This window comes from Catharus ustulatus, chromosome 29 (genome assembly GCF_009819885.2).
Source record: "Catharus ustulatus isolate bCatUst1 chromosome 29, bCatUst1.pri.v2, whole genome shotgun sequence".
NCBI lineage: Eukaryota > Metazoa > Chordata > Aves > Passeriformes > Turdidae > Catharus > Catharus ustulatus.
The window spans coordinates 4165614-4191464 of record NC_046249.1 but is presented as its reverse complement, the minus strand read 5'-3'; the positions used below and the strand labels follow the sequence as shown (position 1 = coordinate 4191464).

Below are 25851 nucleotides of genomic sequence, written 5' to 3'. Positions count from 1 at the left end.
AAACCCTCAAGAGGCCACGGCTGCTGCTGCCAGCGGCAGATCCAGACATGATCCCCCCAAACGGGGATGCAAACAAATTCCCTGCGAGGCGGTTAATCCTCCCCCAGGAAAAATTAATCAGAGCACCAGGGATGCCAAATAAAAAACAGATTTGAATAAAGGTTGCAGGAGTACCAGGTTCTCACAGGCAAGCACAGGGACAAGTTCTCTCCCCTGGCCCAAGGGAAGACCATGTGCTCTGATACAGCTCAGTAAATTAAAAAAAAAAAAAATTAAATAAAGGGGAGTGGGGGGGAATCACATCCCAGTGGCAGTATTTTTAAGCAGCACAGGCCATGGAAGAGAAAGCTAAAGCCCTGATTCAAATCCTGCCTTGCATGCACACAGATTTGCCGTGCCCAGCAGAGATGTGGAGCACAGGAATGCTGTGAAAAACCAAATTCCAGCCCAAGCAAGCAGGTGAAGGAGGCTCCCTGCTCTTCCCACATGGCAGCAGCTCCTAGCCAACATAACATGGGGCTGATCCCAACCCTCCTTGGGAACTGGCTGAGCCAACACAGGAGTGTCCCAGCTCCCAGCTGGACCTGCTGGGTCCCTGCCAGGCTTCTGGCATGGAGGAAAATGTGTCTGTCCTCCAGGAGCCTGGACACAAACAGGAAGCAAATATGAAAGAATACAGTAGGTTTACTCACAGCCCTGCATCCCAGCTAATGGGAAAAAATGCCAAAACTGCACAGATGTGGAGGAGCTGAAGGCTCAAGGGATCAATCCTGAGGGGAGCAGTGCTGGCCGAGTGACCCAGTTAATCCCAGTGCAAGACTGGGTGTAGGGTGGAGCTGGGTGCCTGCAGGGCAGTGAAGAGAGAGCAGGGAGCACTCCCACATCCCAACAGCCAGAGCATGGCTCCAGAATATGGGAAGCAGAAAGAGGAACAGAAAGCTCTCCAGGCACCAGTTTGGTTTAAAGAATTTATTTCAGACAAAAAATTCCCCACCAAAAAGTTGTACAAAAAGAGTAGAGAGAAACTGGTCATTACAAAAGTGTTCACAGATAGAAAAGACTCATCTGAGCAACCCCAGCACAGAGCCCAAGGCACTCTGGCTTTGGTTGTGCACGGCCAGGGATTGTCTCAGTGAGGGAATGCAAAGGTCCTCAGCCTCCAAACTCTGCTCAGGGCCCCCACAGTGAGCGGGGTCAGCCCCTGGCTCCTCACCACAACATCCAGCTCACCCTTCCCATACTGGTTCCCACCCCAGTGAGCACAGCTTGCTGCTGTGTCCTCACCCCACCAGGGCCCCTGAGCCCTCTACAGGCATCAAGGACTCCCAGCCCTGAAGGATTCATCCCAGCTCCACCTCTCCCATCAGCACCTGTGGCTGCCACCAGCCTTAGACTGGGCTTCCCTCTCTCTTCTTGGCCACCTGCCACTGCTCCAACCCCCCGTGCTGGTACTACAGTTTGGGGGCTGGTTTCAGTCCCATCATGGGGCAGGCACCAGCACACAGGTTTGGTTCTGACATTCACGAACCAGCTTTCTTGTTCCTAGTAAACGGCACCAAAACACTGCACAGGTCACAAACTCATCCACCAAGTCCTTGTATCAGCCCTTGGAGGCCTTTAGAGTTTGGTTAAGTGGCTCAAACCATTCCCCCCGCAGGTACCCACAGGCTTGTGGCAAAGATTATCAGCAGTGGCTGAGCCCTCTACTTCATCCAGCCAGAAAAGGACCTTTTCACTGCCTGGGGGACCTGCAGTCCTGGTGAGCCACAGGCAAAGGGCTGCACCTGCACTGCCCCGGGGCCCAACCCTGAGCACCATCCAAACATTCTCCAGCAATCCTGAGAAACGCCTTCGAGCTCCTGTTTTCCACACCAGGAGCTGACAGAAGTTTTGGAGTGCAGCACTGCAGGCAAGGGGAGAGCAATCTCGGCTCGTATTCCCTGTTCTAACCCCAAAATCCCAGGGCAGTTCTGAACCCTGTGTGTCCTGCCCAGCCACACACAGAGCTGCTCCACACTGCCAGCCCCTCGCGTTCTCCTACCATGCCCGGGGCCACGGCACCACGCTGGCTCTGGGCCCGTGGCACAGTCACGACAGGAGTGGCCGGGGGCGGTGAGCGGGGTCAGGGTCTCACATCCCTGTTTCCAGACCCAAGTGCTGTGAGGGTGCAAGCTGCCATCCCCAGGGATTGTCACGCTGTCACACGCAGCCGATGCCTTCCCAAGATCAGCAGGTCATGCAGCGTGGGCGGATAGTGTCTGATGAGGGGTTTGGATCCACCTGCAGAGCCAAGTCCAGAATCAAAAACCTCTGTCTTAGCAGAGGCACATCCCAGCCTCCACCAGCCTCCCAGCCCGGAGGGATTAATCACCTCTGAATACAGTGGAGGTGGTCGGAAGCGGAATTCCTGGATGTAGGCAAAGAAGGGACCCTCCAGGATGTCCCCGAGTTCACTGCGGCACGGAGGAGACAGGCTCTGCTCGGCCTCTGGGCTGGACACGACTGCTGAGTACTCAGGGGGGGCTGAAGAGAAAGGAGAACCATCAGGGAATAGCAAACACTTACCACAAATGGGGGACAAGCAGGTAAAAGGACTTCAAACCCCCTATATCCCAAACCCTCCCAGTTCCCTGAGGAAGAAACCCAGGAGATTCAGCACCACAACAAAAAATTAGGTTAAAAAGAAAAAACAAAACCGGTCCAGTTGAGAACTTTGCATCTCACTCTTCTGAGCAGGGGGTTATCCCAGGGAGAAGGAGATGCTCACCCTCCAGCTGCTCTGGGATGGTGCTGAGCCAGTCCAGGTTGACGCTGTACTGGCTACTGACACTGGAGGTGCGGCTCCCGAAGGGATGCAGCGGGATGGTCCCGATGACAAGAGGCAGTTCAAGGAGCAGCTTGGACGTCCCAGGAATATCCACACAAACCTGCCAAGACAGAGAGCAGCAGGGAAGCTTAGCTGGTGGTGTTCTGCCAGTCTGGAGGGGCAGGCATCTCCCCTGAACTGGAGGAGGGAATTCCCTCACCTTCAGGGAGTATTCCACCTGGATGATGCGGCACTGGAGGATGGACGGCCCCACGGGTGGGATCTTCAGTGCCCGTCCGTGCCACACCTCCCTCTTCCCGGCTGGAATGGGGTCCCCAGTGATGCTGGTCACCACTGACTTCTTCTGCTTCTTGGTGCCCCGGGCAACGAAGGTCTGGGTCTGGATTATGGCTGCCTTGGGCACCACGGCACGGCTCGTGCAGTTGTCAATCTCAGCAAAGATGGGGATGACCTCACCTGCCAAACAAACACACACAGATGTGAAGAGGGGAAGCAGAGCCCAGTCCTGCCTCAAGGAATTGCTGCACAGGCCCATCAAGGGTTGGCCATGCTGTCTGACAGGCCAGGCATGTGGGCTCATCCAAGAGGAGTGTCCCAAGGACACTGATGCACACACTGAAGCTCTCTGATTTCCTTCCAGCTCACAGTGACCCAAACCCCCTCCTCCAGGCTCTACCCCAGGGCCCACTGAGGTACAAGGGCCCCAGCACCTGGTCTCACCTGGGGTGTAGCCTTTTCGGTCAATCTTGGCAGTCACAGATACTTGGCCACGGTTGCAGTACCAGGCACGAGCAAGTTTCTCCTTAGCACCTGCCTGGGGAGCCTGGAGAAAGAGAAATATTTAGGCTATTTAGTAACTAAGGATGAAACTCAAAGCAATCACCTCCCTGGCACCAAGAACCTGCTGGGGAGCATCAGCAACTTCTCAGGTATCTGATGCAAGAAGCTGTTGCAATGTATTATAGTTTCCAAAAACAAAGAGGCACAGCTGACCTCTGCTCAGCCCAGGTAATGCTGGAGGGCACAAGTTACAGGGGGGAAAACATTTCCTCTGGAAACCAGGCCTGCACTGTAATTCTGAAGGGGAGGCAGACACCTCCCCATGGGCTTCCTGGGTAAGTTTTAGATGCCAGAGACCCGGGGTGGAGCAGGGGGAGCTCACCAGCAGTGCAGGGGTGTTTATGTCAATGGGTTCAATCACTGTGAACTCCTTCTTTGCTTTCTTCACTGTTGCCCAAGGTCTGTGCAGCTTGGCCTTCACCCAGTAGCGCACACTGCCGTGCTTCCCCTCGAAGGAGGTGGCCAGGGTCCTGGGCACAAGCAACAAACAATTTTAGAAGGGTTTTGCTCAAAAAAAACCTCACTCGCAAGATGCCCTCTCCCCCCAAAAATGCCAACTTACTCAGGGAGCTGGAAGGTGAAGGGGAACTCATGCCTTCCTGCCTGCAGAACAGTGGCTTCACCATTGTCTGTGGGCAAAACAGATTGAGGAGGATTAGTTCCCTCCTGCAGAACTGCCTCCCCAGGCAGGTCCCAGAGGTGTGCAGCTCCCAGCAAGGAGCAGCACGAGGGCACAGCAGAGTTTCTGCCAGGGCTGGGCTGCAGCAGCTGTGACACAAGAGCTGGGCACTGTCTGCATTCCAGGTGTCTGCACGGCCCAGGGGCACCTCCTGGAGAGCTGGGCAGCTTCCCCAGGTGGGCTCTGCCTCATCCTGCAGCCACCCTGCTCCACAGCTTTGGAGTGAGCCCAAGTTGCCCAGCTGGAAGGAGAGTGGCCAGCCAAGCACCCATGCCCCTCAAGAGTTTGCAGAGGGGATCATTTAGGCCAACCCCTGCTGCTCAAAACAAGCTTCTGAACCTCCACAGTTTTCCAGCACTGCTTCCCGGCCACGAATAGCTCAGAGAAAAGGGGGAGTCTCGTCCCTAACCGAGGTGCCCTGATTTCGGGGTGCACCCAGACCGTGATGTGCCCACACGGACCTACACAGCACACTCCCAGAGCGCACACACCCTAAGGCACCCCATGCACCCAAATTTCAGCTTGCACTCAGCAGTCAAGCTGTCCCCAGCCCCCAGATTTCCGCAGTTTTGGGGTGCCATGCACCCAGCATCGGCAGCTGCCCCAGGCACCAAGATTTCAGCCGTCTGGGGTGTCTGGAGCACCCAACAGCCGAGGTGTCCAGGTTGCCCCGTTGTTTTAGCCCCTGGGGGCAGGGGGATGCCGTACCTGGGGGTGCCCCTCGGGCAGGGGGATGCCCCTCGGGCAGGGGGATGCCCCTCGGGCAGGGGGATGCCCCTCGGGCAGGGGGATGCCCCTCGGGCAGGGGGATGCCCCTCGGGCAGGGGGATGCCCCTCGGGCAGGGGGATGCCCCTCGGGCAGGGGGATGCCCCTCGGGCAGGGGGATGCCCCTCGGGCAGGGGGATGCCCCTCGGGCAGGGGGATGCCCCTCGGGCAGGGGGATGCCCCTCGGGCAGGGGGATGCCCCTCGGGCAGGGGGATGCCCCTCGGGCAGGGGGATGCCCCTCGGGCAGGGGGTGCCCCTCGGGCAGGGGGATGCCCCTCGGGCAGGGGGTGCCCCTCGGGCAGGGGGTGCCCCTCGGGCAGGGGGTGCTGTACCCGGAGGGTTTCCCCTCGGGCAGGGGGTGCGTACCTGGGGGTGCCATCAGCGTGTCGCGGTGGTTCAGAAACTCCACCTGGTCGCTGTAGCTCTGCGTGTAGGCGGTGCTGGAGCCGGCGCTGCGGGACTCGGTCCAGTGGACGCGGGCAGCGCCCATCGCCCTCAGGCGCAGCGCCCCGAGCCGCGCGGCCGCCGCCAGCTCCAGCACCACGCGGCCCGACACCGCCTGCCCGGGGCTGAAGGCGGCCGGGCCATCCCGCTCCGCGCCCTCCAGCACGATCGAGAAGCGTTTGAGGCGATCGAAAATCATGGCGCGGCTCAGCCCTAACCGGCGCGATGCGGCTCAACCCGGCTCAGCTCGGCTGGGCCCGGCTTTAAGCGCCCGGCGCGGCCGGGGGCGGCCCCCGCGGGGCGGGACGGGCCGGGCCGGGGCGGCCCCGCCGGGCCCTGCAAAACAAGGCAGGGAGCATGTGCGGATCGGGCCCTGCGCACGGAGCGGGGCCGGCCCGAGCTGCCGGGGGTGGGGTTGGACCGTGCGGTGCCCGGCCGGGCTCCCCAGCTTATCCCGGCGCCGCTCCGAGAAACGCGGGCTGAGCCGTGCCAGTGCTCGCGGGGTGATCCCCTGGTTGCTGCCGGGTCGTTCAGTGCCCCCCCAAGACTCCTTGCAGATCCCATCCGTGGTCCCCGAGCCCTTCTCCAGCTTTTGTCTGTGCCCCACAGATTTCCCTTCTAGCTCCATCGTGCCCCCCCATATTTCCCTTCGAGTTCCATCCTTGCCACCCAAAACTTTCTTCCAGCTCCTATTCATCACCCTCAAAATCCCCTTCCAGCTCTGATCCTTGTCCCTCAAACTCCCTGCCAGCTCCTAACCTTGCCCCCCAAATCCCTGTCCTTGACCCCCAAGCCCTCCTCTAACTTCCATCCTTGCCCCCCTAATTTCCCCTCCACCTCCTTCTTTGTCCCCCAAAACTCCCTTTTCAGCTCCCCTCCTTGCCCCTCAAACTCCCTCGCCAGCTTCTATTCTTGCCCCCAAAATGCCCATCCTTGCTCCTCAAACTCCCCTGCAGCTCCAATCCTGAATCCCACCCCATTTTTGTCCAGAATCCCCATTCCCAGGGTCACAGCCAGGGGCATTCCTCACTGGAAGCCTCCCTCCATCCAGTGCCCCAGGCCAGAGCCGAGGGCCACACCACACACTGACCCACATCCTTCCCTTCCCAAGAGCCATCCCCAGGGCTGGGAACAGGCCACAGCTGGATCTGGGCTCCTGACACGGCTAACTGGCGACGCGGTGATGTCTGGGACATCACTTCACATAGTTCTAAGAAATCAAGAACTGGCTGAAGTTCAGCTTGTGCAACGACAGAGTGAGCAATCCTCTTCCCTGTGCTTGTTAACCAGGCGAGCGCCAGTTTTCCACCAGATCCTGCTGGGATTGGTGTCCAAAACCCTGGAATAAATTCCACCTGCATGGGCAGGAGCAGCACAAGGACTCAGTCCATCCGTGGCAGCGCAGCTGCTGGTGCTCAGCAGGAGTGAAAGTGTGGAAACTGGGAAACTGGTGATCCTCAGAGAGGACATAACCCTCAGCAGCGCTCTGAGATGTTGTAAAAGGGAGGGAGAAAGAAATCTCTGCCCCCCAAAAGGGTTAATGCAGGCTCAGAAACTTCCACTTTAGTGATGGCGTGTTTGCAGAGCACCAGAGAGAGCCCTGCACCCCCAGCACAGGCAGGGGATAAGACAGAACAGGCATCAGAAATGTTACTCAGCATTTGGCTGCCTAAGCTTTGGGGATTTTTGAGTTGCTCACAGCCATGCCGGGCAGGACCTGCTGAGCTGAACTCGGTTGATCACAGCCATTTAAAAACTGAGCTGGGCTGAAGCCTGGCACTGCTTTAGCTGTTTCCAAGGCCAGACTGGAATTGTCTGTCTCCCTCCCCAGGGGAAGGGGACTGTGGTTTGTTTTATGTGCACGACCATTTGCTGCCATGGGCAAACATGAATCATAGCAAAGGTTCTGAGGGAGAGGGAAAGGAGGAAGGAAGGCACGTCACAGCACGAGTTAACTGGAGACACTGACTCTGGGAAGGAGCCTGCTGTCCCTGCAGTGACATTAGAGGTGAGGAGGCTCTTGAGAGGGACTGGAGCCTTGGCTGGGCCCCTCTTTTTGCTTGGCATCCTCCTCCTCCCGCCTGTCGGCACACACCCCTGGGCCGTGACTCAGCCCTCGCCCACGGGACGGATCCTGCGAACCAAACCTCAAACCTCGCTCCCGTGGCAGCGCACGCGATGCCCTCGGCTGTCCCTCACTGCTGCCAAGTGGGGACCAAGATTCTGTGCCCTCCCTGGCCCCTCTGGGACCTCCTCACCCAGATAGGGTCTGTCCTCTCTCCTGGGATCTCCAGGGGCTGGGGGAGCACAGCCAAGGGTTTGTTTTTTGTTTGACCCAGGAACGGTTCTGGGTGCCCAAGGCAAAGCCAGCCAGGCTGGGCACAGCGCTCAGGGCACGATCTCCAACTCTTCAGCCCCATCTAGAGTCTGGCCAGGCTGGAGCCGCACCTAGCAGGAGCTGGGACAGACAGACAGACACAGCCTGGCTCATGGGGGGCTGCACCTTCCCTGACCTGCTCTGGGACCTGGTGGCTTCTCCCCACAGAGCCCGGGGTCACATGAAGGGCCCTGGAACGCCAGAGAGAAGGGAATGCAGCAGGTAAACAGGCAAGGCAGCAGCCAGTGTGGGGTGAGATGGTACAGTGTAGAGCCTGGCACAAGCACATGCTCCAGACTGAAGAACCAGCTCCATCCCTGCCAGATTTGGGACTGCTGTGTATGGACAAGGATTAAGGTGCTGATTGAGGGCCACCCCACAAAGGAAGGAGAGCCCTGATGCCATAGCCCTACCGGATGTCTCCATGAAAATAAAATGGCTTCTGGATGTTTGCCTCTCACCAGGGCAGGAACTACACCTTTGGGAAGTGCTGCAGGATCCTCGGACAGAAAAGATCACTGCACAACAATTATTTATGTTTCCTAGGGCACCCTCCCATCACCTCACGCAGAAGAGTCCAGGGCTCTTCTTGTACTGCTTTTGCCCATTCACCCCCTGTCTTTTCCTCTCTTCCTGCTCCCTCTCTCAGATGATTACACAACACACGTTTAAAGGCCCTGCCTGAACATCCTCCTTGCACACTTTTTTCTTGTCTCTCAGCGCAGCACCTCAGTGCCAGCACTCACCACCCTGCCAGGAAACTGCAGATAAACTCAGCTGAGGGGAGAGCAGAAGGGAGGGCGCTTATCTGTGCTGGTCTTCCCTCCTCTGCACTGCCTTGTTACCATGACAAAACCTGCATTTTTTAAACACCACGCAGACACAGCTGATCTCGTGGAGAAGCAACAAGAAAGGAGCAGTCACAGGGACTGACTGTCGGATGGTGGCACGTTTCTCACCAGCTGACATCAGGAAGGCTCTCACGCTGCTGTTGGGGACAGAACAGGGGACAGCAGGATCCAAAGGAAGTTATTTTGGCTGCAGGACAGCCCCTCCCTGCTGTTCCCTTCCTTAAAATGCCCTGGTGATCACATGTGTCCCTCTCACAAGGCAGAAAAGTAATCTGTGTAGGGACAGAGACAATAAAATCCCAGCCCCCAGGTTCTGGTGAGGCTCTGTCCCCCAGGCAGCCCAGCTCAGCACTCCCTGTGCACAAAGGGAGGGCCAGGAACAATCAGCTCTGAGCTACAGGTGAGCAGGGTGCCTGTGGGGCCGAGCAGCTCCTGCAATTCCTGCAGCCCTTGGCCAAGTGCCCTTCCCCAGATGGCTCCAGGGCTCCTATGGCACACAATCCCAGCAGCAGAATCCACACGTGCTGGCAGCAGCTTGTGGCTTCCCTACAGACATTCCTGCAGGGATAATGGGGGATAGAGCACACCCTGTCACTCAGAGCCAAGTACTACATGAGCAAATGCTCAGGACCCTCGCTGCTGGACTCCAGGGCAAGGGCTTGATTGGAATTTGGACACTTTGTAGAGGTGCAGCTGCCAAGGGGACATCCTTAGGCACAGCATGGAAGAGCTGCTGCCAAAAGACAGAAACTCCAGAGCAGTGCAGGTGTTTGGAGCAGATGGCAGGGCACAGTCATCCAGAAATAGAGAAAATTACCTTCCCAGTGCAATGCAGAGACAGGAACACCTCCGGGAAGCCAATTCAGGCTCTCTTTCCATCCCTCCAGTTCATTCCTGCAATGTCTATGTTTGCCAGATTGGGCTGGCACCACTCTCTGGGTTGCACTTGGCCACTGACACAATGAAATGCCCTCAGCATAAGTCCTAAAGCCATCTCCAGGGCTGGGCAACCAGGTCACAGGTAGTAACAAAGCCATGAGAAACAGGGAGAGGGGGAGGAAAAGCAACAGAGGAATGGCTGTGACACTGTTATTGGAGGGGAGGATAAAAGACATGCATGTTCCTAAGAAAAGCCAGAGTTAATGAGTGGATGGACAGTTGAGACATCCCATATCCCTCAGCTCTGGATCATTTCATCCCAAGCACACAAAGAATGGCTTGTGGCATGCAAATGGCCTGTCCTCTTGCAGCAGATCTAAGCAACGTGCCAGCTGGGCACGCGGGCCCAGCATCAGGGACCCGAAAACAAACACTGCCTGAAGCACTAAGTGCTCTTTCCACACTTGTGAACAGACACTCGTGTTTGCTCTTCCCTGTGCAAACACAACAAAAGCCACAAATCTCTGGTGCTCCCCAGCCCTGGCTTTGCCAGCAGCCTCCTGGAAACCAGGGGCAGAGAGAGAAATCCTTGGCTGAGGTGAGAAGAGGGGCAAACAGCCCTGTATGGGTCAGCAACACCCACAAGGGCAGAGGTTCCTCTGAGGGGAACCTGCAGCCTCAGGGGTCCTGACCCCAGAGCCTGGCACACAGACCCACCCCAAAGGGGTTCCAACCTCACTGCCCTGACACACAGAGCCATCCAAGGGGTTCCAATCCCACAGTCTGGCACACAGAGCCATCCAAGGGGTTCCAATTCCACATCCTGACACACAGAGCCATCCAAGGAGGTCCCAGCCCCCCACCCTGTCACACAGAACCATCCAAGGGGATTCCAATCCCACGGTCTGGCACCCAGACCCATCCAAGGGGATTCCAACCCCACAGCCTGGCACACAGACCCACCCAAGGGTGTCCCAACCCCACAGCTTGGCACACAGACCCATCCAAGACACACCCAAGGGGGTTCCAACCCCACAGTCTGGCACACAGACCCATCCAATGGGGAACCAACCCCACGGCCTGGCACACAGACCTATCCAAGACCCATTCAAGGGGTTCCAACCCAACACCCTGGCACACAGACCCACTCAAGGTGGTTCCAATCCCACACCCTGGCACACAGACCCATCCAAGGAGGTCCCAGCCCCCCACCCTGGCACACAGACCCATCCAAGGGGGTCCCAACCCCATGCCCTGACGCAGACACCCCGCGGTACCCCGGGCTTACCGGGGATGAGCTGGCGGCGGCGGTGCAGGAAGGTCTGGCAGGCTGTGAAGTCGCGGTAGACGACGTTGAGGCCGATGCTGTGGCTCTCCAGCCAGTGCACGGTGGCCATGCCCCGGGCACACACCTCCAGCGCCCGCACCCGCAGCGCCCTGCGCAGCTCCAGCTGCACCCGCCCGTGCAGCAGCTCCCCGCTGCCATGGGCTCGGCCTTCCTCCAGCCTCACCGCCAGCCTGCGCACCCGCCCCGGCGGCTGCATGGCTGCTGCCTGCCTGCAGCTTTCCGGGGGAAGGAGGAAGAGCAAAGGCTACACCAAAATCTCTGGATTTATCCCGGCTCCTAGCTGGCCCCACCCTGCAGGCCTTCCCGGGGGTTGGACTGAGCCCCTGTTTTGCAGCGGTGCTTTAGCGTTGACCTCATGTGCGTGAGGCTGACGATGTGTCCAGGACGGGGCCGTGGTGACGAGGGACGTGTTTTTAAACTAACTGAGAAAAAAAACGTGACTTCATCTTATCTCTGAGTCACAGACACTGGCGACGTGACACGGGGACGTGCTGGTGGCTGCGCTGGCAGGGAGGGGTGTCACACAGCACCAACCGCGCCGGCAGATTTCACACAGCGGGGCAATCAAAGAAAACCTGTTCAGCCTTCCTGGTTCAGGCATTCCTGGGGCACTGCTGGAATGGGAGAGCAGTTCAGAAAGCAGAGGTCTTCAAAAGCCAGCTTTGCTTTCTGTGTCTGAAGCTGCATTAAAATCCACGTGAAAAAGAAAGTGAATAATCACTGGGACTCCCAGCAACAGCTCTCCTAGCCAGCTGGTGCCTCCAAGGGTGATTCCACCATTTATCCCCATGGCTGTTCCTGCAGCAGCACAGGTGGCAATGCCACCTCAGGGTCACATCAAAGTAATGGGGCAGCCCTGGAGCAGATGCAAGTCCCTGTTACTTCACCAAATGATGCAACTGAGGTGTTTGACTGGAGGTGTTTAACAACGTGCTGGCATGAGGGACTGGTGTGAGTGCCTGTGTGAACTTGGAAGATGTGAGTGCACGGTTTCTTTGAAGCACGTGTGGAGCAGAGATTGTCCTATTCCTGAAAAATAAAGAGTCAAATCCATAAAGGAAAGTGCAGGGCTCTGGGCCCAGGCACTGCTCACACACACACTGAAGCAGTTGGGAAACTTCAGCAGCCCTTTGCCCAAAGGAATCAAACCCATGTGCATGAAAAGGCTGAGAAGAGCTTGTGAAGTGGCAGCTGTGCCACCCTGCTTGCTCAACCCCCACAGGAGGGGGCTGACCAGCCCCCACTGATCCCTCTGGAACACACCTAGATCCCAAACAGAGTTAGTGCAAGCTCAGCAGTCAGGAGGCCCATGTGAGTGACCAGCTCAACAAAAACACAGGGCTCACCTCTAGGAAAACAGCCCACTCATCACAAGCTGGGCAGAGCTGCCTCGCTGTCCCACTGTTCACTGACCTTTGGTTGCAGGCCTTGACACCAAAATCCAAACAGATAATAAGAGAATATTCCATCCCCCACACAGCCCTGATGGTGCCTGTCGCTGTTTGATCTCCTGCCCTTCCTCTGTGCTTCCCCCTACCCCACCTGCTCCGTTCCACCCCAGTGCCCGCCCGGAGCCGTTCTGTGGGTCCTGCCATCCTGAGGAATGTGTCACCCACGCCTTTGGGCTAATCTCCTAGTGTTTATTCTCGCTGTCACAACACCTCCTTGTGTCCTCATTCAATCTGAGAAATAGATGTTCCCTGTGACAACACAGAGACCGGCCAAGAGCAGAGCTCAAGGGCGGCTCTGGGATCCCACGCCGTGTAGGCAGCTCAGAGTGCGTCAGCAGACGCTGGAGAAGGGAGGACATCACCTTCCTCTGGGGACAGGGCCCTTCCAGGGTCCCCATGGGGACACAGCTCACTTGGGAGTTTGCCTTTTGGATTTCAGTGGGCTTTGGGCTTGGGTGTGAGCTCACCTCTCTGCTCAGCCCTGCAGAGTTTCTGTGCCCTCCTGGGCCACCCCTGGGATGAGCATTTCATCTGAGGAGACCAAACAGCTTTCAGTTCACTGGGCTGGGGCTGAGAAAGTGGCAGGTTCCACTGAACCTGGCAGCCCCAAGACCTGAGCCCTGTATTGTTACCTAAAGGGTCACCCCACCTGGGCAGCTGCAGCATCCTCTGTCCCCGGTACCTGCAGATGCTCAGCTTTCTCTGCTGGTGCTGCAGAGATGTTTACCCTGGCTGGACACCTCTAGCCATGACAATTTTCCTCCTCTGACCCTCTGGTGGGGACTTCAGTCACCTTCTACCTCCCTCCAATGTTCCCTGGCTTAGGGATTCGGTTGCCTGTCCTTCCTCTCCCTTCAAAATATTTCTCATCTACGAATCTGCTCCACCTGAGGCTGGAGCAGACAGGGTTTGGTGCTCACTGGTCCATCTCAAGTAGCTCAGGAGCACACTCCAAGGGGAGTTAAGGGGATGCTGGAGCTTTGCTGGGTATAAATCCATTCCCCTGTGTTAATCCAAGCCTATTAAGGCTGGACCTGCTGTAGCATGTCTTTGGGGAGTCCCTGTGCTGCCTGTGTGGCACCAGCATGGCTGGCGTGGTTCTGACAGAACTTTCATCTGCTGACAGATGGAATCAAAACAAAAATTAAATTGGAGGCAGTAAATTGGGAGGCAGCACCAGGAAAGCTCTGCAGTCACAGACACCTGTGTGCATTTCCCCTGAAGACAGGAAAAGGCCAGCTCTGCCGTCAGCACTTTGCTCAAAACCTTCACCCAAACAGAAAACAACTCTCGGGGTGAGGAGGCAAATGAAGAAATTCATGTGGCAGTTACGGGAATATCACTCCATATGGTAGTTATGGAGCTGCTCCAGAAGTTTAGGGCCAAGGAAAAGACCAATTCAACTGTGATCTGTTCCACATTTAGCAACTCAAATGGCTTAAACACAGATCCATGGCGTGAAGGGATGTCTCTCCTAACTCTTGAGAAACAGGAGGCAGTGTCAGAGGAGGATTTTTTTAATGCTTTCCATGACCAGTTCTAACCACATCCCTTCCTGAGGTTGCATAAGCATAGCTTTTGATCAAAATCCTTTCCTTCCTCCCAAAAATAAATGCAAAACAACTTTTAAAAACAAACGTAGCGATGGAGAAAGATCAAGACACTGGTTCATGTCCCAGAAATCATTCATTTTATTCATTTTACGTAATGAAGTGGCAGAGGGATTGACACCAGATTGCAGTGAGATGAGTCATGAGTCTGTGGAACAAGGATGTGGTGCATCAGGTGGGATAACTACAGCATCTGAGGGTACAGCAAGTAGAACAATCAGAAGAACTGAATATCCCAAGTGGGAAGAGACCCACAAGGATCTCAAGTCCAGCTCCCAGACTGGAAAGGCTGCGTAGCAAAAGCTTGGCTGGGAGTAGCTCTGCTCAGTTATGAACGTGTTTCATGAAATCAGATTGATTTACTCAAAGGATGATTTACTCAAAAGCTTGATTTACTTGAAAGGTTCTTCCCCCCGAGGGTGCTGGGCACTGCCCAGGCTCCCCAGGGAATGGTCCCGGCCCCAAGGCTGCCAGAGCTCCAGGAGCGTTTGGACACCGCTCTCAGGGATGCTCAGGGTGGGATTGGGGGGTCTGGGCAGGCGGCAGGGACAGGGGCTGATGATCCCTGAGGGTCCCTTCCAGTTCATGACATTCTGGGATTCTGTGATACTCCGCTATAAAAAGAGAAAACAAAATATCCAAGTGGTTCTTACAGCTTTAGTTAACAGCAGTGTGTGTGTGACTGTGTGCCCAAGCACTGGAGCCGCTGGGGCCTGGGAGGAAGCGGGTGGGATCCTCGTGCTGAATAGGGAAGGTGTAGGAGGATGGAGAGAGCCCGTTTTCCGTCTCCACACACAATGTTCCCCTCCTATCACTCAGCCAGGGGCTGGGAGGTCTCTAAAGATGGGACAGGTGAAGATCTCCCCGTTTCCCAGGTGACAGGTGAACACGGGACATCGGGGCATAGCAGGATCGCTGTCCACAAGGGCCTCTTAAACTTGGGTTTCCCAGGTTTCTTTGAATCAACACCAGCCTGGCCCAGCACCACAGCAAGGGCGAGGCCGGCCTAGAACCTCCCAGAACGGGGAAACCGGGCTGAGAAAAGGGCTGACAGAGGATTCGCTGGAAGGGTGTGGAGGCCGTGAGGGGCAGCGGGACCCAATCGGGCACCATCCCCGGTTGGTCACCATCCCTCTGTGGGACCCAGCCGGGCACCATCTCCATCCAGGCACCATCCCCGGTCGGTCACCATGCCTGTCTCTTCGGGCACCATCCCCGAGCAGGGCTCGGTTGGGCCGCGGGACATCCAGGCCGCGTTGCCATGGCGACGGGTCCGCCTCCTTCCCGGCGTGCCCCGCGTTTGCACGTGATTTCCCACCCGGAAGTGTTGCCATGGCGGCGGGCGCGCTCGGGGGGCTCGTGGCCGCGCTGGAGACGCACCGGGGCCGCGACAGGGCGGTGAGTGAGGGGGTCTGGGCCCTCCGGTACCGAGCGGTGAGTGGGGAAGGGGGTCTGAACCCTCCGGTACCGGGCGGTGAGTGGGGAAGGGGGTCTGAACCCTCCGGTACCGGGCGGTGAGCGACAGGAGGGGGGTCTGAGCCCGCGGTCATCGACAGGACCCGACTCTATTATAGCGACCCACCCTTAAGGGGAAGGAAGCACCTGAGAGTTCCATAAGTGCTTTCCACATTGGTGGAAAGGGAAGACAAAAGGCAGAGGGTGCACAAACAGTCCAAGTTTTACCGGTAAATGACGCGCGGGGGGAAAATGGGTATGGGAGTCCCGGAGCACGGGGCAATGGGGTTTGAGTGAAGGGAAGAGAAGTTGAACAGGGAGAGGTGAATTAGAGAGAGAAGAACAGAAAAAAAGAGGATTGAAGAGAGGAGAAAGAAAAAAAGAGATGAGCAGGCCTGGTTGCAGCATCACGTTCCCTGGGGCCCGCAGGTCCGGGCGCTGTGCTACGGCTGCCAGCTGGCGGGGGCAGCGCTGCCCGGGCCCGCGGGGCTGCCCGGGGGGCTCCTGGCCGCCTCTGCCCAGCTCAGCTCCTGCCGCACCGCCCTGCGCCTCTTCGACGACCTGGCCATGCTCCGGCACAGCTGCAGCTACGGGCTGGGCCCCGAGGTGAGCGCGGCCCCGGCACCCCCCGGCACCCCCGGCCCCGTGTGCCGCGGCCGTGCCCCATGTGCCGCTCCCCGCAGGGCGAGGACACGCTGGTGCGGCTGCTCTCGGTGCTCTGCAACGTGGCCAACCAGCTCTACTACCCCTGCGAGCACCTGGCGTGGGCGGCGGATGTCGGCATTGTCCGCGCCGGCTCCCAGAAGTGGTGGACGAGGAGCACGGCGCTGTGGGGCTGTGCCCTGCTCCTGGGCATCCTGCGGTACGGGATGGGCACGGCGCACGGCAAAGCTGTGGGAGGTGCTCGTCCTCACTGAAGTAGTTAGTGCAAGAGGGGAAAATAAGCCCTCCTGTTTGGTGCTGTTGGAGAAATAACTCTGTTCTTTTCAGATCCCTGAGAATCTTGTTCCAGTTAAGAAGAAAACTGAGCCAGCACAAGCGGTATGATTTCCTTCCATGGCTGTAGAGCTGATCATGCAGTCCTAGAATGGTTTGGGTTTGAGGGACCTCAAAGCTCATCCAGTGCCACCCCTCCCATGGCAGGGACACCTTCACTATCCCAGGCTGCTCCCAGCCCTGTCCAGCCTGGCCTTGGACACTGCCAGGGATCCAGGGACAGCCACAGCTGCTCTGGGCACCCTGTGCCAGGGCCTGTCCACCCTCCCAGGGAGGAATTCCTTCCCAATATCCCATCCAGCCCTGCCCTCTGGCAGTCAAAGCCATTCCCTGTGTCCTGTCCTTCCACACCCTTGTCCAAAGTCCCTCTCCATCCTTTCTGTACTCACCCACATCTGTCAGTTCTTATCTGCAGTCATCACAGTTATTAGGACACTCTGTACTGTCACTAATGTCACCTTTTCTTCCAGCAGCACTTCTTCACCTCAGAGCCAGCAGAAGCTGAGAGCCCAGGTGAAGGCTGAAGTTCTGAGCATCCTCATGGACACAGCAGATCTCTCCAATGCAATCCACTGGCTGCCTCCAGGATTCCTCTGGGCAGGAAGGTTCCCTCCATGGTTAGTAGGACTCCTAGGAACCATCTCCTCCCTGATTGGAATCTACCAGGCATCAAGAAGAGCAAATTCTGGAGCTGCTTAAGCCATAACTGAGCTTCACAAGCCCAGTTTTCACATGGTAAAAGTGCCTTTAGTGAGGCAGGGTGTATTTTGACTTTCCTGGGTCGATGATTGTCATTCCAGATATCCCATAATCGGGACTGGAATCCAGCTGCCTGTAGCAGAGGGGATTGTTTGCAGCTGACAATTTTTATCACTCTTCATTAGAGAAATAATTCAGGTGAATCCTCTGAAAATCAGGAATCTTCTACAATGGGTAAAACTGAGGGGGAAAGAGTTGCTTCCATCTGTCCAAAAGATAAATGCAACCTCCCAGTGTTTTCTGCCACTTAAAAGAGCAGAGTGGCCACGGTTCTGTCACAGAGAACTGGTAAGGGATGAACCCTGTGAGTTCACCCTCTGGGCTTGGTGCTTGGTGCTGCATCTGAGCCAGGGATGGGAGTTCTCCAGGTATTTTGGGGTTTGGGCTCAGAGCTGATGCCCAGAGCTGTCAGGAGCGAGCAGGGGTGCTGTTTGTGACAGCTGTGTTTCCTCAGAGGCAAGAGGGGCAGGAATTGCCACTGGGAGCAGCCTGAACCTTCCTAGCTTGCCTTGCCCGTTTAAGGAGAAATGTTGGAAGCTGAACTTCCCACAGAGCTGAGGCTCCAGCTGTGCCTTTGTGGAATGCCACGGGGTGGAGCTCTTCCACCAGGCTCTGCCAAGGGACCTTTTTTTTATTGAAAGAAAAAAAAAAAAAGCAGGAAATTTATTAATCACCTTTCAAAGGAGCAATCAAACCAATGCCAAGGTGGGGTTTGCAGTTACAGCTCTGGGCGTTGTCAATAATAAACGACACAAATACTTCAAAGGTGGCCTTGAGTGATCATTCCTCCTGATAACAGGGAGAAGTTCTTTATCTTTGGTTCTGGAAAGCTCCAAAGCATTAGTGCTGTGTGAGCTGTAGCTCCACATGTGTCACCAGCCTTCCTCCTGCTGAAATAATTCCCAGCCCCTGCCTGACTGCCATGGAAATGCATCCTTTGGAAAGAGTTCTGCTTAGTCTGCGTGTCCCTGCCCCCAGCACGGCACATGCTGCACTTCCAGGAGCTTTGACCTTGGTTTGTGTTGTTGTTTTTGGCCTGCACACAGGGAGCTGTGTCCTGCCTGTGTTCAAAGAGCAGAGTGAGGCCTGGATACTCTTTATCCTTTGCCCTGTCCTTGGTGTTTATCTGCACCTTCACCCTGCAGTGTCCCTGAGGAAGCCTTCCTGCCTGTGCTGGGGATTTGCTGCCAGACTGACAGGTGTTGGTGCAACTCAGGGCTTACCTGGAGGAGACCCTTGTTTTCTCTCTCATTTTCTCAGTCCTGTGCCTGAACAGGGGAAGCATTCAAGTCCTTCTGCTTAGGGACAGCTCTGGCTGTTGCCTGGTCCTGTCACCCACTGTGGTGGCTCATGCTGCAGTTTAGTGTTTTTTAATAATAAATCAGTTTTATTTTGTATTCTTAATTCCACTGAATCATTCCTCCAGGACTCACAATACTGCTCAGGACAGGACAAGGTGTAGCTCTGCTAAGTTTAAAAATCAAAACAAGAAACCCCACATAACCTCTGATTAATAAACCTCTTAACCATGCATTAATTTTAATATAGAGAAGGAACACCGTAAACTGCTCTAAATGCATTTGCTTCATCCATTCCTCAACAAGTGACCTTAATTTGCAGCTGGTAAAGCTGGAATGTGCAGAGATAAATCAAAATTGGGTAATTCAGAATTCCTGGAATTTGTATTTTTTTTTCTTGAGGTGTTTTTGATCCCTGCTGACACACAGTGTTTAAACACCTGTGGTGGCTGCTGCTGCCTCTCCAGAGCAGCAACTGGTTCATTTTTAGCACAAGACCTTGTGCAGGCAGACCCAGTCCTCCCAAAACTTGGTGGTTTTTTTCTATTTTCTGATGTGACCATCAGCCCAAGTCCTCTCTAACTCCTGAGAGAGGCTGACAATTCCTTCCCTTGGTGAGGAAAGCCCCTGCGCTGGTGCTGGTGGTCCGCATGATGGGCCGGGCTCCACTTCTGCGAGGTGGGCTCCATGCAGGAAAACATTTGCCGAGCAGGGCTGGTTTGTTCGGCCGGGACCTGCCTTTGTCAGCAGCCGGGATCCAAAGGCCACGGGCAGCGCTGCTGATCCCCGTGCGCTGTCCCGTTTATGGCCCTTTATGGCGGGGTGAGTCTGTCCGCAAAGCTCCGCCGCGCTCGGCAGCCTCAGATCCAACGCCCCGACCCCATGGCGCGGCTGGCCCGGGCCGTGTCGCGATGTTTTGGGACCGGGGGACTCCGGGGGGCACCGAGAGCCACCGGGGCCACCGCACACGTGGGGAGGGGACACGGCCACGCTGCCCGCGGGCAGGGCGGGGACAGCGCGCGGCGCATGCGCGGGGCCGGCCCCGCCTCCCATTCACAAAGAGCGAGCGCCGGACACGCGGCTCTGATTGGCTGCGGGGCGGGCGGGGGCGGGGCCGGAGCGGGGCGGCCACGCGGCGGCGGCGGGGCGGCGGCAGAGCCGGAGCGGAGCGGGACCGGGCGGGACCGGGCACGGAGCCGGGCACGGGATAGCGGGCACCTGGCGGGACCGGGTAGGGAACCGCACACGGGATACCGGGGACCGGGCGGGACCGGGTACGGGACCAGATTACGGCACGGGGTACGGGATAGCGCGGACCGGGTACGGAACCAGGTGAGGAATAGCGGGGACCGGGCGGGACTGGGTATGGAACTGGGTCAGGGATAGCGGGGACCGGGCGGGACCGAGCACGGGATACCGGGGACCGTGCCGGACTGGGTATGGAACTGGGTACGGGATAGCGCGGACCGTACGGGACCGAGTGTGAAGCGGGGTGCAGAACGGGGTGCAGAACCGGGTACGGGATAGCGCGGACCGCGCGGGACCGGCTACGGGACCAGCTGCGGGGTCGCACTGGGTACGAGATAGGGCGGACCGTGCAGGACAACCGGACCAGGTGTGGGTCCGGGGGGCCGGGTGCAGAATAACTGAGTCAGGCGCGGGACAGCGGAGCCGGGTGGGACACCGCGGGTCCGGGTGCGGGACCCCTGAGCTGGGTGCGGCACCGCGGGTCCGGGACCCCTGATCTGGGTGGGGGGCGCGGGCTGGGCTGGGCGCGGGCATCACCGGGAGCGCACATCGCCCCCTCCCCGGTACTCCCCGAGCCCCGGCGGAGTCGTGCCCTGCACGAGTGTTGGGTCCGGGAGTTCTCGGTGCCCCGCGGCTGCGGGACGGTCCCGCCGCACTCCCGGTACCGGCTCCTCCCCGGAGCCGCGCTGCCCGTGCTGACTCGCCGGTTTTGCCCCGCAGAGCAGCCTCAGCACTATGTCCGTCAGCAGCCACGAGAACCGGAAATCCCGCTCGAGCTCAGGCTCCATGAACATCCACCTCTTCCACAAACCGGGCCACGCCGACAGCCTCCTCACCCAGCTGAACCTGCTCCGCCAGCAGAACCTCTTCACCGACGTGGTGCTGCGGGCGGGGAACCAGAGCTTCCCCTGCCACCGCGCCGTCCTGGCCGCCTGCAGCCGCTACTTCAACGCCATGTTCAGCGGGGGCCTGAAGGAGAGCAGAGATGGCGAGGTCAACTTCCACGACTCGCTGCACCCCGAGGTGCTGGAGCTGCTGCTGGACTACGCTTACTCAGCCCGGGTGCTGATCAACGAGGAGAACGCCGAGTCCTTGCTGGAGGCCGGGGACATGCTGCAGTTCCAGGATATCCGGGATGCTTCAGCTGACTTTCTGGAGAAGAATCTCTACCCTGGGAATTGCCTGAACATGCTGCTGCTGTCCGATGCCCACTGCTGCGAGCGGCTGCTGGAGCTGTCCTGGAGGATGGCCTTGGCCAACTTCACCTCGCTCTGCAAGACTGAAGATTTCCTCCGCCTGCCCAAAGACAAGCTGCTGGAGCTGGTGGAGAGCGAGGAGCTGGAGGTGGAGGATGAGACGCTGGTCTATGAAGCCGTTATAGGCTGGATCCGTTATGATTTGCCCCGACGCCACGAAGTTCTGCCCGAGCTGCTGCGCTCCGTGCGCCTGGCCCTGCTGCCCGAGTCCTACCTGCGGAAGCAGGTGGCCTGTGAGAAGCTGGTGACCAGCCACAAGCTGGGGGAGGAGATCGTGGCCGACGCCGTGCGATGCAAAATGAAGATCCTGCAGAATGATGGCCTGGTGACGGGGTGCTGCGCCCGGCCCCGCAAGGTCAGCCAGGCCCTGCTGCTGCTCGGGGGCCAGACCTTCATGTGCGACAAGATTTACATGCTGGACCATAAAACCAGCGAGATCATCCCCCGTGCTGACATCCCCAGCCCGCGCAAGGAGTGCAGCGCCTGCGCCATCGGCTGCAAGGTTTACATCACCGGGGGCAAGGGCTCCGAGAACGGCGCTTCCAGGGACGTCTGGGTGTATGACACCCTCCACGATGAGTGGGCCAAAGCTGCTCCCATGCTGGTGGCGCGGTTTGGCCACGGCTCTGCCGAGCTGGACCACTGCCTGTACGTGGTGGGGGGTCACACGGCCATGAGCGGGGCCTTCCCAGCCTCTCCCTCTGTGTCCCTCAAGCAAGTGGAGCACTACGACCCTCAGCTGGACAAGTGGTCACTGGTGGCTCCTCTCCGGGAAGGCGTGAGCAACGCCGCCGTGGTGGGAGCCAAGATGAAGCTGTTTGTTTTTGGGGGCACCAGTGCCAACCAGAACAAGCTGCCCAAGGTGCAGTGCTTCGACCCCTGCCAGAACCGCTGGACTGTGCCCACCAGCTGCCCCCAGCCCTGGCGCTACACGGCTGCTGCCGTGGTGGGCAGCCACGTCATTGTCATTGGCGGGGACACCGAGTTCTCCGCCAGCTCCGCTTACCGCTTCCACAGCGACACCTTCCAGTGGTCCAAGTTCGGGGATGTCACCGCCAAGTGCATCAGCTGCCGCGCTGTCACCTCGGGGAACAGGCTCTATGTGGTGGGGGGATACTGTGGGGCTCAGCGCTGCAAAACCCTGGACTGCTACGACCCCTCGTCCGACACCTGGAGCAGCGTCACCACGGTGCCTTACTCCCTGATCCCCACCGCCTTCGTCAGCACCTGGAAGTACCTGTCTGCCTGAGCGTGCCGAGGCACCTGCAAGGTAAATACCTGTGGGTCAACCAGAGCTCTGTATCAGGTTAAAACTTGAGGAGCTCACATGGCTCTGAACTGGAGTTGTCGGAGCCTAGTGAACATCAGCTCCAGAACTTCCAGGCTGGCAGTGTGGGGTCTAAAAGCCCTGCAGGAGAGAGGTCTCTCGAGGTGCTGAAACACTGCAGCAAGAAGTTCAGTATAAATAACAGGACTCTTAACCTGGCATCTTGGGCTGTGCAAAGATTTTGGGGAATGCTGTGTGTGAGGATTGGGTGTCGTCCCTGGGTCAGGAGGCTGGAGGAGTCGATGTTTTTGCAGGCAGGCTGTCTGCAGGAGCTGGGACAGACCCCGTGGTGCCACCGGCTCCGGCTGCTGCTTTTAGCACAGCCTCCTCCTCCTGGTGCCACGCTTAATCTGCCAGTGGCACCCAAATGTCTTGTGGGACGCCAGGGCTGGGAGCTGGTGCCAGAACAAGATTATAGCTGGGATTTAGTCCCAGAATGGTGGGTAATTGCATTTATAAGACAAGCCTTGTCTATGTATAAACACAGGGTTTCTCTGCTTCTAATTATTCCCTGGTGTCCCTTTCATGCCATTGCTTTTCTGCTGCGCAGAGATTGACTTTCAACATTTGCAACTGGAATTAAACCTTTCTAAAGGCTTTTGGCAGAAACTATGCCAATGAATCACAGACCCTGCAGGGTTTTCCTTTTCTCCTTGCAAGAGTCATACTGACTAAATAAAATTATTTACTGTAATAAAATATCCAGTGATACCTTTAGAAAATTCCTGGCTGTAGAGGGAAATCATCAGGCATTGCTGGGATTTCTCTGGGATTTGAGGGCTGGGGAGTGGGGCTGGGGTTGCTGTGCTTCGGTCTCACAATACTGTGCTCTGCACCACAGGCTTCACACCTGATTTTGCCAAGTGCCTCCCTTGACCGAGGATCCAGATGGAGCAGAAGGCAGCAGGAGCACCTCCTCCCACCTGGAAGTCTGTGAGCTGGGAGCCAGCATGGAGCCCATCAGCACCAGCAGGGCTCAAGCAACTCAGTTTTGGGTTTGAATTGCTTCTGCCAATCCATCCCCTTGGTGAGGCCAGGGAGGGAGCAGGCACGGAGGGACCTCCTTGGGCTGGCAGCTTGTGCTGTCCCTTGAGACAGCAAAAGGTTTCCAAGTTTTCTCCTAACTTATGTGATCCCCATAACCAGAGGGATTAGTTTGGTTTCAGTGATTTTAGAAAGGAGAAAGGACACTCCTGACCAGCTGCAGGACTGCACTGCTGGGATTTGCAGCGCCCAAGCAGCAGCCTGGCATGGCAGAACACGTGACAGTACTTTGCCCATGGGCTGGCTCTGTACATTTATTTGTTTTTTATACAGCAGTTTTGTGTGTTTATTACTCAGCCTGGAGCTGCTTCAATAAATCTGAATGAAATCCACCGTGTCCCTTGCCTGTTCTGTGTGCTTAAGGTGCAGGTTTTCCCAGCCTGGTAGAACAATGAGGAGCATTCCCTGCTGCAGTCCAAATCAAGGGCTCAGATCTCCCTGCATCTCTGTAACTTGGGACTGAGGAAAGCTCAGATCTCACACTGCCTTCTAGCTTTGAAGGAGACACAAATCCCTTCAAAACTTCAAAGATTAAGGTATTCTCTGCCCTTTCCTGGTCACTCTCCACAGAGTGGGGTTTCCTCACTATCCAAAAGAATGGGAGAAGGTGTTGCCCCTTCTGTCCCAAAGAGCTGTGTGCTCCAGGTGAGGAGAGGCAGTGCCTGGGAAAGAAAAGCTCTGTTAAGGGGAGGAGGTGAGACAGGAACCAGCATGGTCAGAGGAAACAGGCACCAAAGGTACAACCAACTGTCTCACCACAGAAGCATGGTTTGGGTGTGATCCATTATTTGAGAATTAAATAAATCAATGTCACAGCTCTTCCGAGCTGCTTGCACAGGCAAGAGCTGGCAGGATGGGGAGGAAGGGAGCTGCCCTGCTGCTGGGGACTGGAGCAGATGCACCAGCTTCATTTCCACCCCCTTTTCTGATGCTTTTGCCATTTTCAGCCTCCAGGCTGGCCTTTTTTCATGCACCCTTGTTGTGCCTGGCTGAGCCCAATGGGAGCTCATCAGGCTGCAGGGAGAGGAGCCCAGAGCCTGCCTGGAGCACACAGGCAGCAGCAGGGAGACAGACTCCTTTTGATGAGAAAAGGCTGTCAAGATCATGGGACCCAACCATCCAGCAGCTCCCAGCCTGGCTGTGCCTTGCAAGCAGGGAAAGTCACAGCACAGGATTCTGCTGGGACCAGCAGCTGTCTGGAAGTGCCTCCAGCCCTGTTACCCAGCCAGGAGCTGCCTCACCTTTGTTACATCTCCAGCTACTCCTGAGGGCTGGACAGAGTCCGAGTGTGCTCAGCGAGCCAGAGGAGCAGAGGTTTCATTCATGGCCGTTTGAGCAGCAGCAGCTGTTGTGTTGATGCTGCCAAGCAATAAACGCTGGCTGCCCGCCACATCCGCCTCCTCTCCGGCACGGAGCAGTCTCCAGCAGCACGGCCCGCCTGCCCGGCGTTATCTGAGCCAGCCTCGGCTCTTCTCAGCCGGGGGAACGGGCCCCAGCTCTGCTGCTGTGGCTGCAGACTTTGCAGGGGTTGGGCATTGTTCCCTCCTTTCAACCCAAACCAAGCTCCAAGCGCACCTGGGCTGGGCTGCTCCGCGGTGCTCCCGGCTGCCGGCAGCAGAGCCAGCCCGGGGTTCATCCTCCTTCACCTGGCAGACAGCCCCGTGTCCCTCCAGCTCCACCTCCTCCTGGCAGGACCCAGCTCCCAAAGTACCCTGGGGAAAACGAGGGAGCTTCATGGTGCGTGCCTGAGTCGTCCCAACAGACCTGTTTTCCCAGTTTGACATTTCCATGCGTGAATCCACTCTGCTGCTTCAGTGCCAGGGCCAGGAGGTTCAGGCCAACTGAGCTGGAGGTGAATTTGGTTTAGAGGTGAATTTGGTTGCTGGGGTAGAAGTCCTCATGAATTAATAGAATTCATTTAGAATCTCAGCATAGCTCAAACCTAGACCTCTTCTAGCCCAGACTCAGACTCCCACTTTGTGTCTGTAGCTCCAGCTGCAGGAGTTAGACCCCAGCCCAAAGTCACATCTGGAAGAGGCAACCCACATGGGCATCACTAGGCTCAAAGGCAAAACAATCCAAGTGTGATATCACTGTCCCATGGCATGTCCCTCTTCTCACACAAAGCTTAGAAGCCACCACAGCCAGAGAAGTTTGGGATCAGACTGATCCACCTCCCTCTTGTCCACAAGATGGACAGACAGGGTTCATTTTAAGGGAATTGCTGCTTGGGTTCGTAGGTGCCTCCTGCTACCAGAGCACCAAGACAGCACTGTGGCCTTTCTCCCTTCCAAGCACAGCACTGGCTGAGAAATTCCCCTTCCTGGTTAGGATGGGATATGGATCACGTTCTGCAGCACACTCACCTCACATCCAGCAAGGAACTGTTACAATG

The 25851-nt window shown here is 57.2% G+C and overlaps 3 protein-coding genes across 5 annotated transcripts; 2 read left to right on the top strand and 1 right to left on the bottom strand.

Moving 5' to 3' along the window:
• Positions 1 to 969: 969 nt before the first annotated feature.
• ARRDC2 (arrestin domain containing 2) lies at positions 970 to 11359 on the bottom strand. Of its 2 annotated transcripts, none has more exons than XM_033082466.2 (8): positions 10953 to 11359; positions 4230 to 4296; positions 3990 to 4137; positions 3548 to 3650; positions 3027 to 3283; positions 2768 to 2927; positions 2372 to 2523; positions 970 to 2280 (listed from the first exon to the last, which is right to left on the bottom strand). In XM_033082466.2, exons 1-8 carry the CDS (start codon positions 11206 to 11208, stop codon positions 2227 to 2229), a joined length of 1197 nt encoding a protein of 398 aa, XP_032938357.1. In that variant the 5' UTR covers positions 11209 to 11359; the 3' UTR covers positions 970 to 2226. The 2 variants fall into 2 exon arrangements, with proteins under 2 accessions (XP_032938357.1, XP_032938356.1); XM_033082465.2 differs by lacking the exon at positions 10953 to 11359 and adding an exon at positions 5480 to 5836.
• Positions 11360 to 15405: 4046 nt separating this feature from the next.
• On the top strand, positions 15406 to 18048 carry PEX11G (peroxisomal biogenesis factor 11 gamma). Its single transcript, XM_033082195.1, has 5 exons — positions 15406 to 15471; positions 15958 to 16134; positions 16212 to 16390; positions 16519 to 16569; positions 16995 to 18048. The coding sequence occupies exons 1-5, from the start codon at positions 15406 to 15408 to the stop codon at positions 17221 to 17223; spliced, it is 702 nt and encodes a 233-aa protein (XP_032938086.1). The 3' UTR covers positions 17224 to 18048.
• Positions 18049 to 19750: 1702 nt separating this feature from the next.
• On the top strand, positions 19751 to 23788 carry LOC117008561 (ectoderm-neural cortex protein 1-like). Of its 2 annotated transcripts, none has more exons than XM_033082526.1 (3): positions 19751 to 19812; positions 20555 to 22355; positions 23254 to 23788. In XM_033082526.1, the coding sequence occupies exon 2, from the start codon at positions 20565 to 20567 to the stop codon at positions 22332 to 22334; it is 1770 nt and encodes a 589-aa protein (XP_032938417.1). In that variant the 5' UTR covers positions 19751 to 19812; positions 20555 to 20564; the 3' UTR covers positions 22335 to 22355; positions 23254 to 23788. The 2 variants fall into 2 exon arrangements, with proteins under 2 accessions (XP_032938417.1, XP_032938416.1); XM_033082525.1 differs by having other exon boundaries at positions 19752 to 19812; positions 20550 to 22355.
• The last annotated feature ends 2063 nt before the right edge of the window (positions 23789 to 25851 follow it).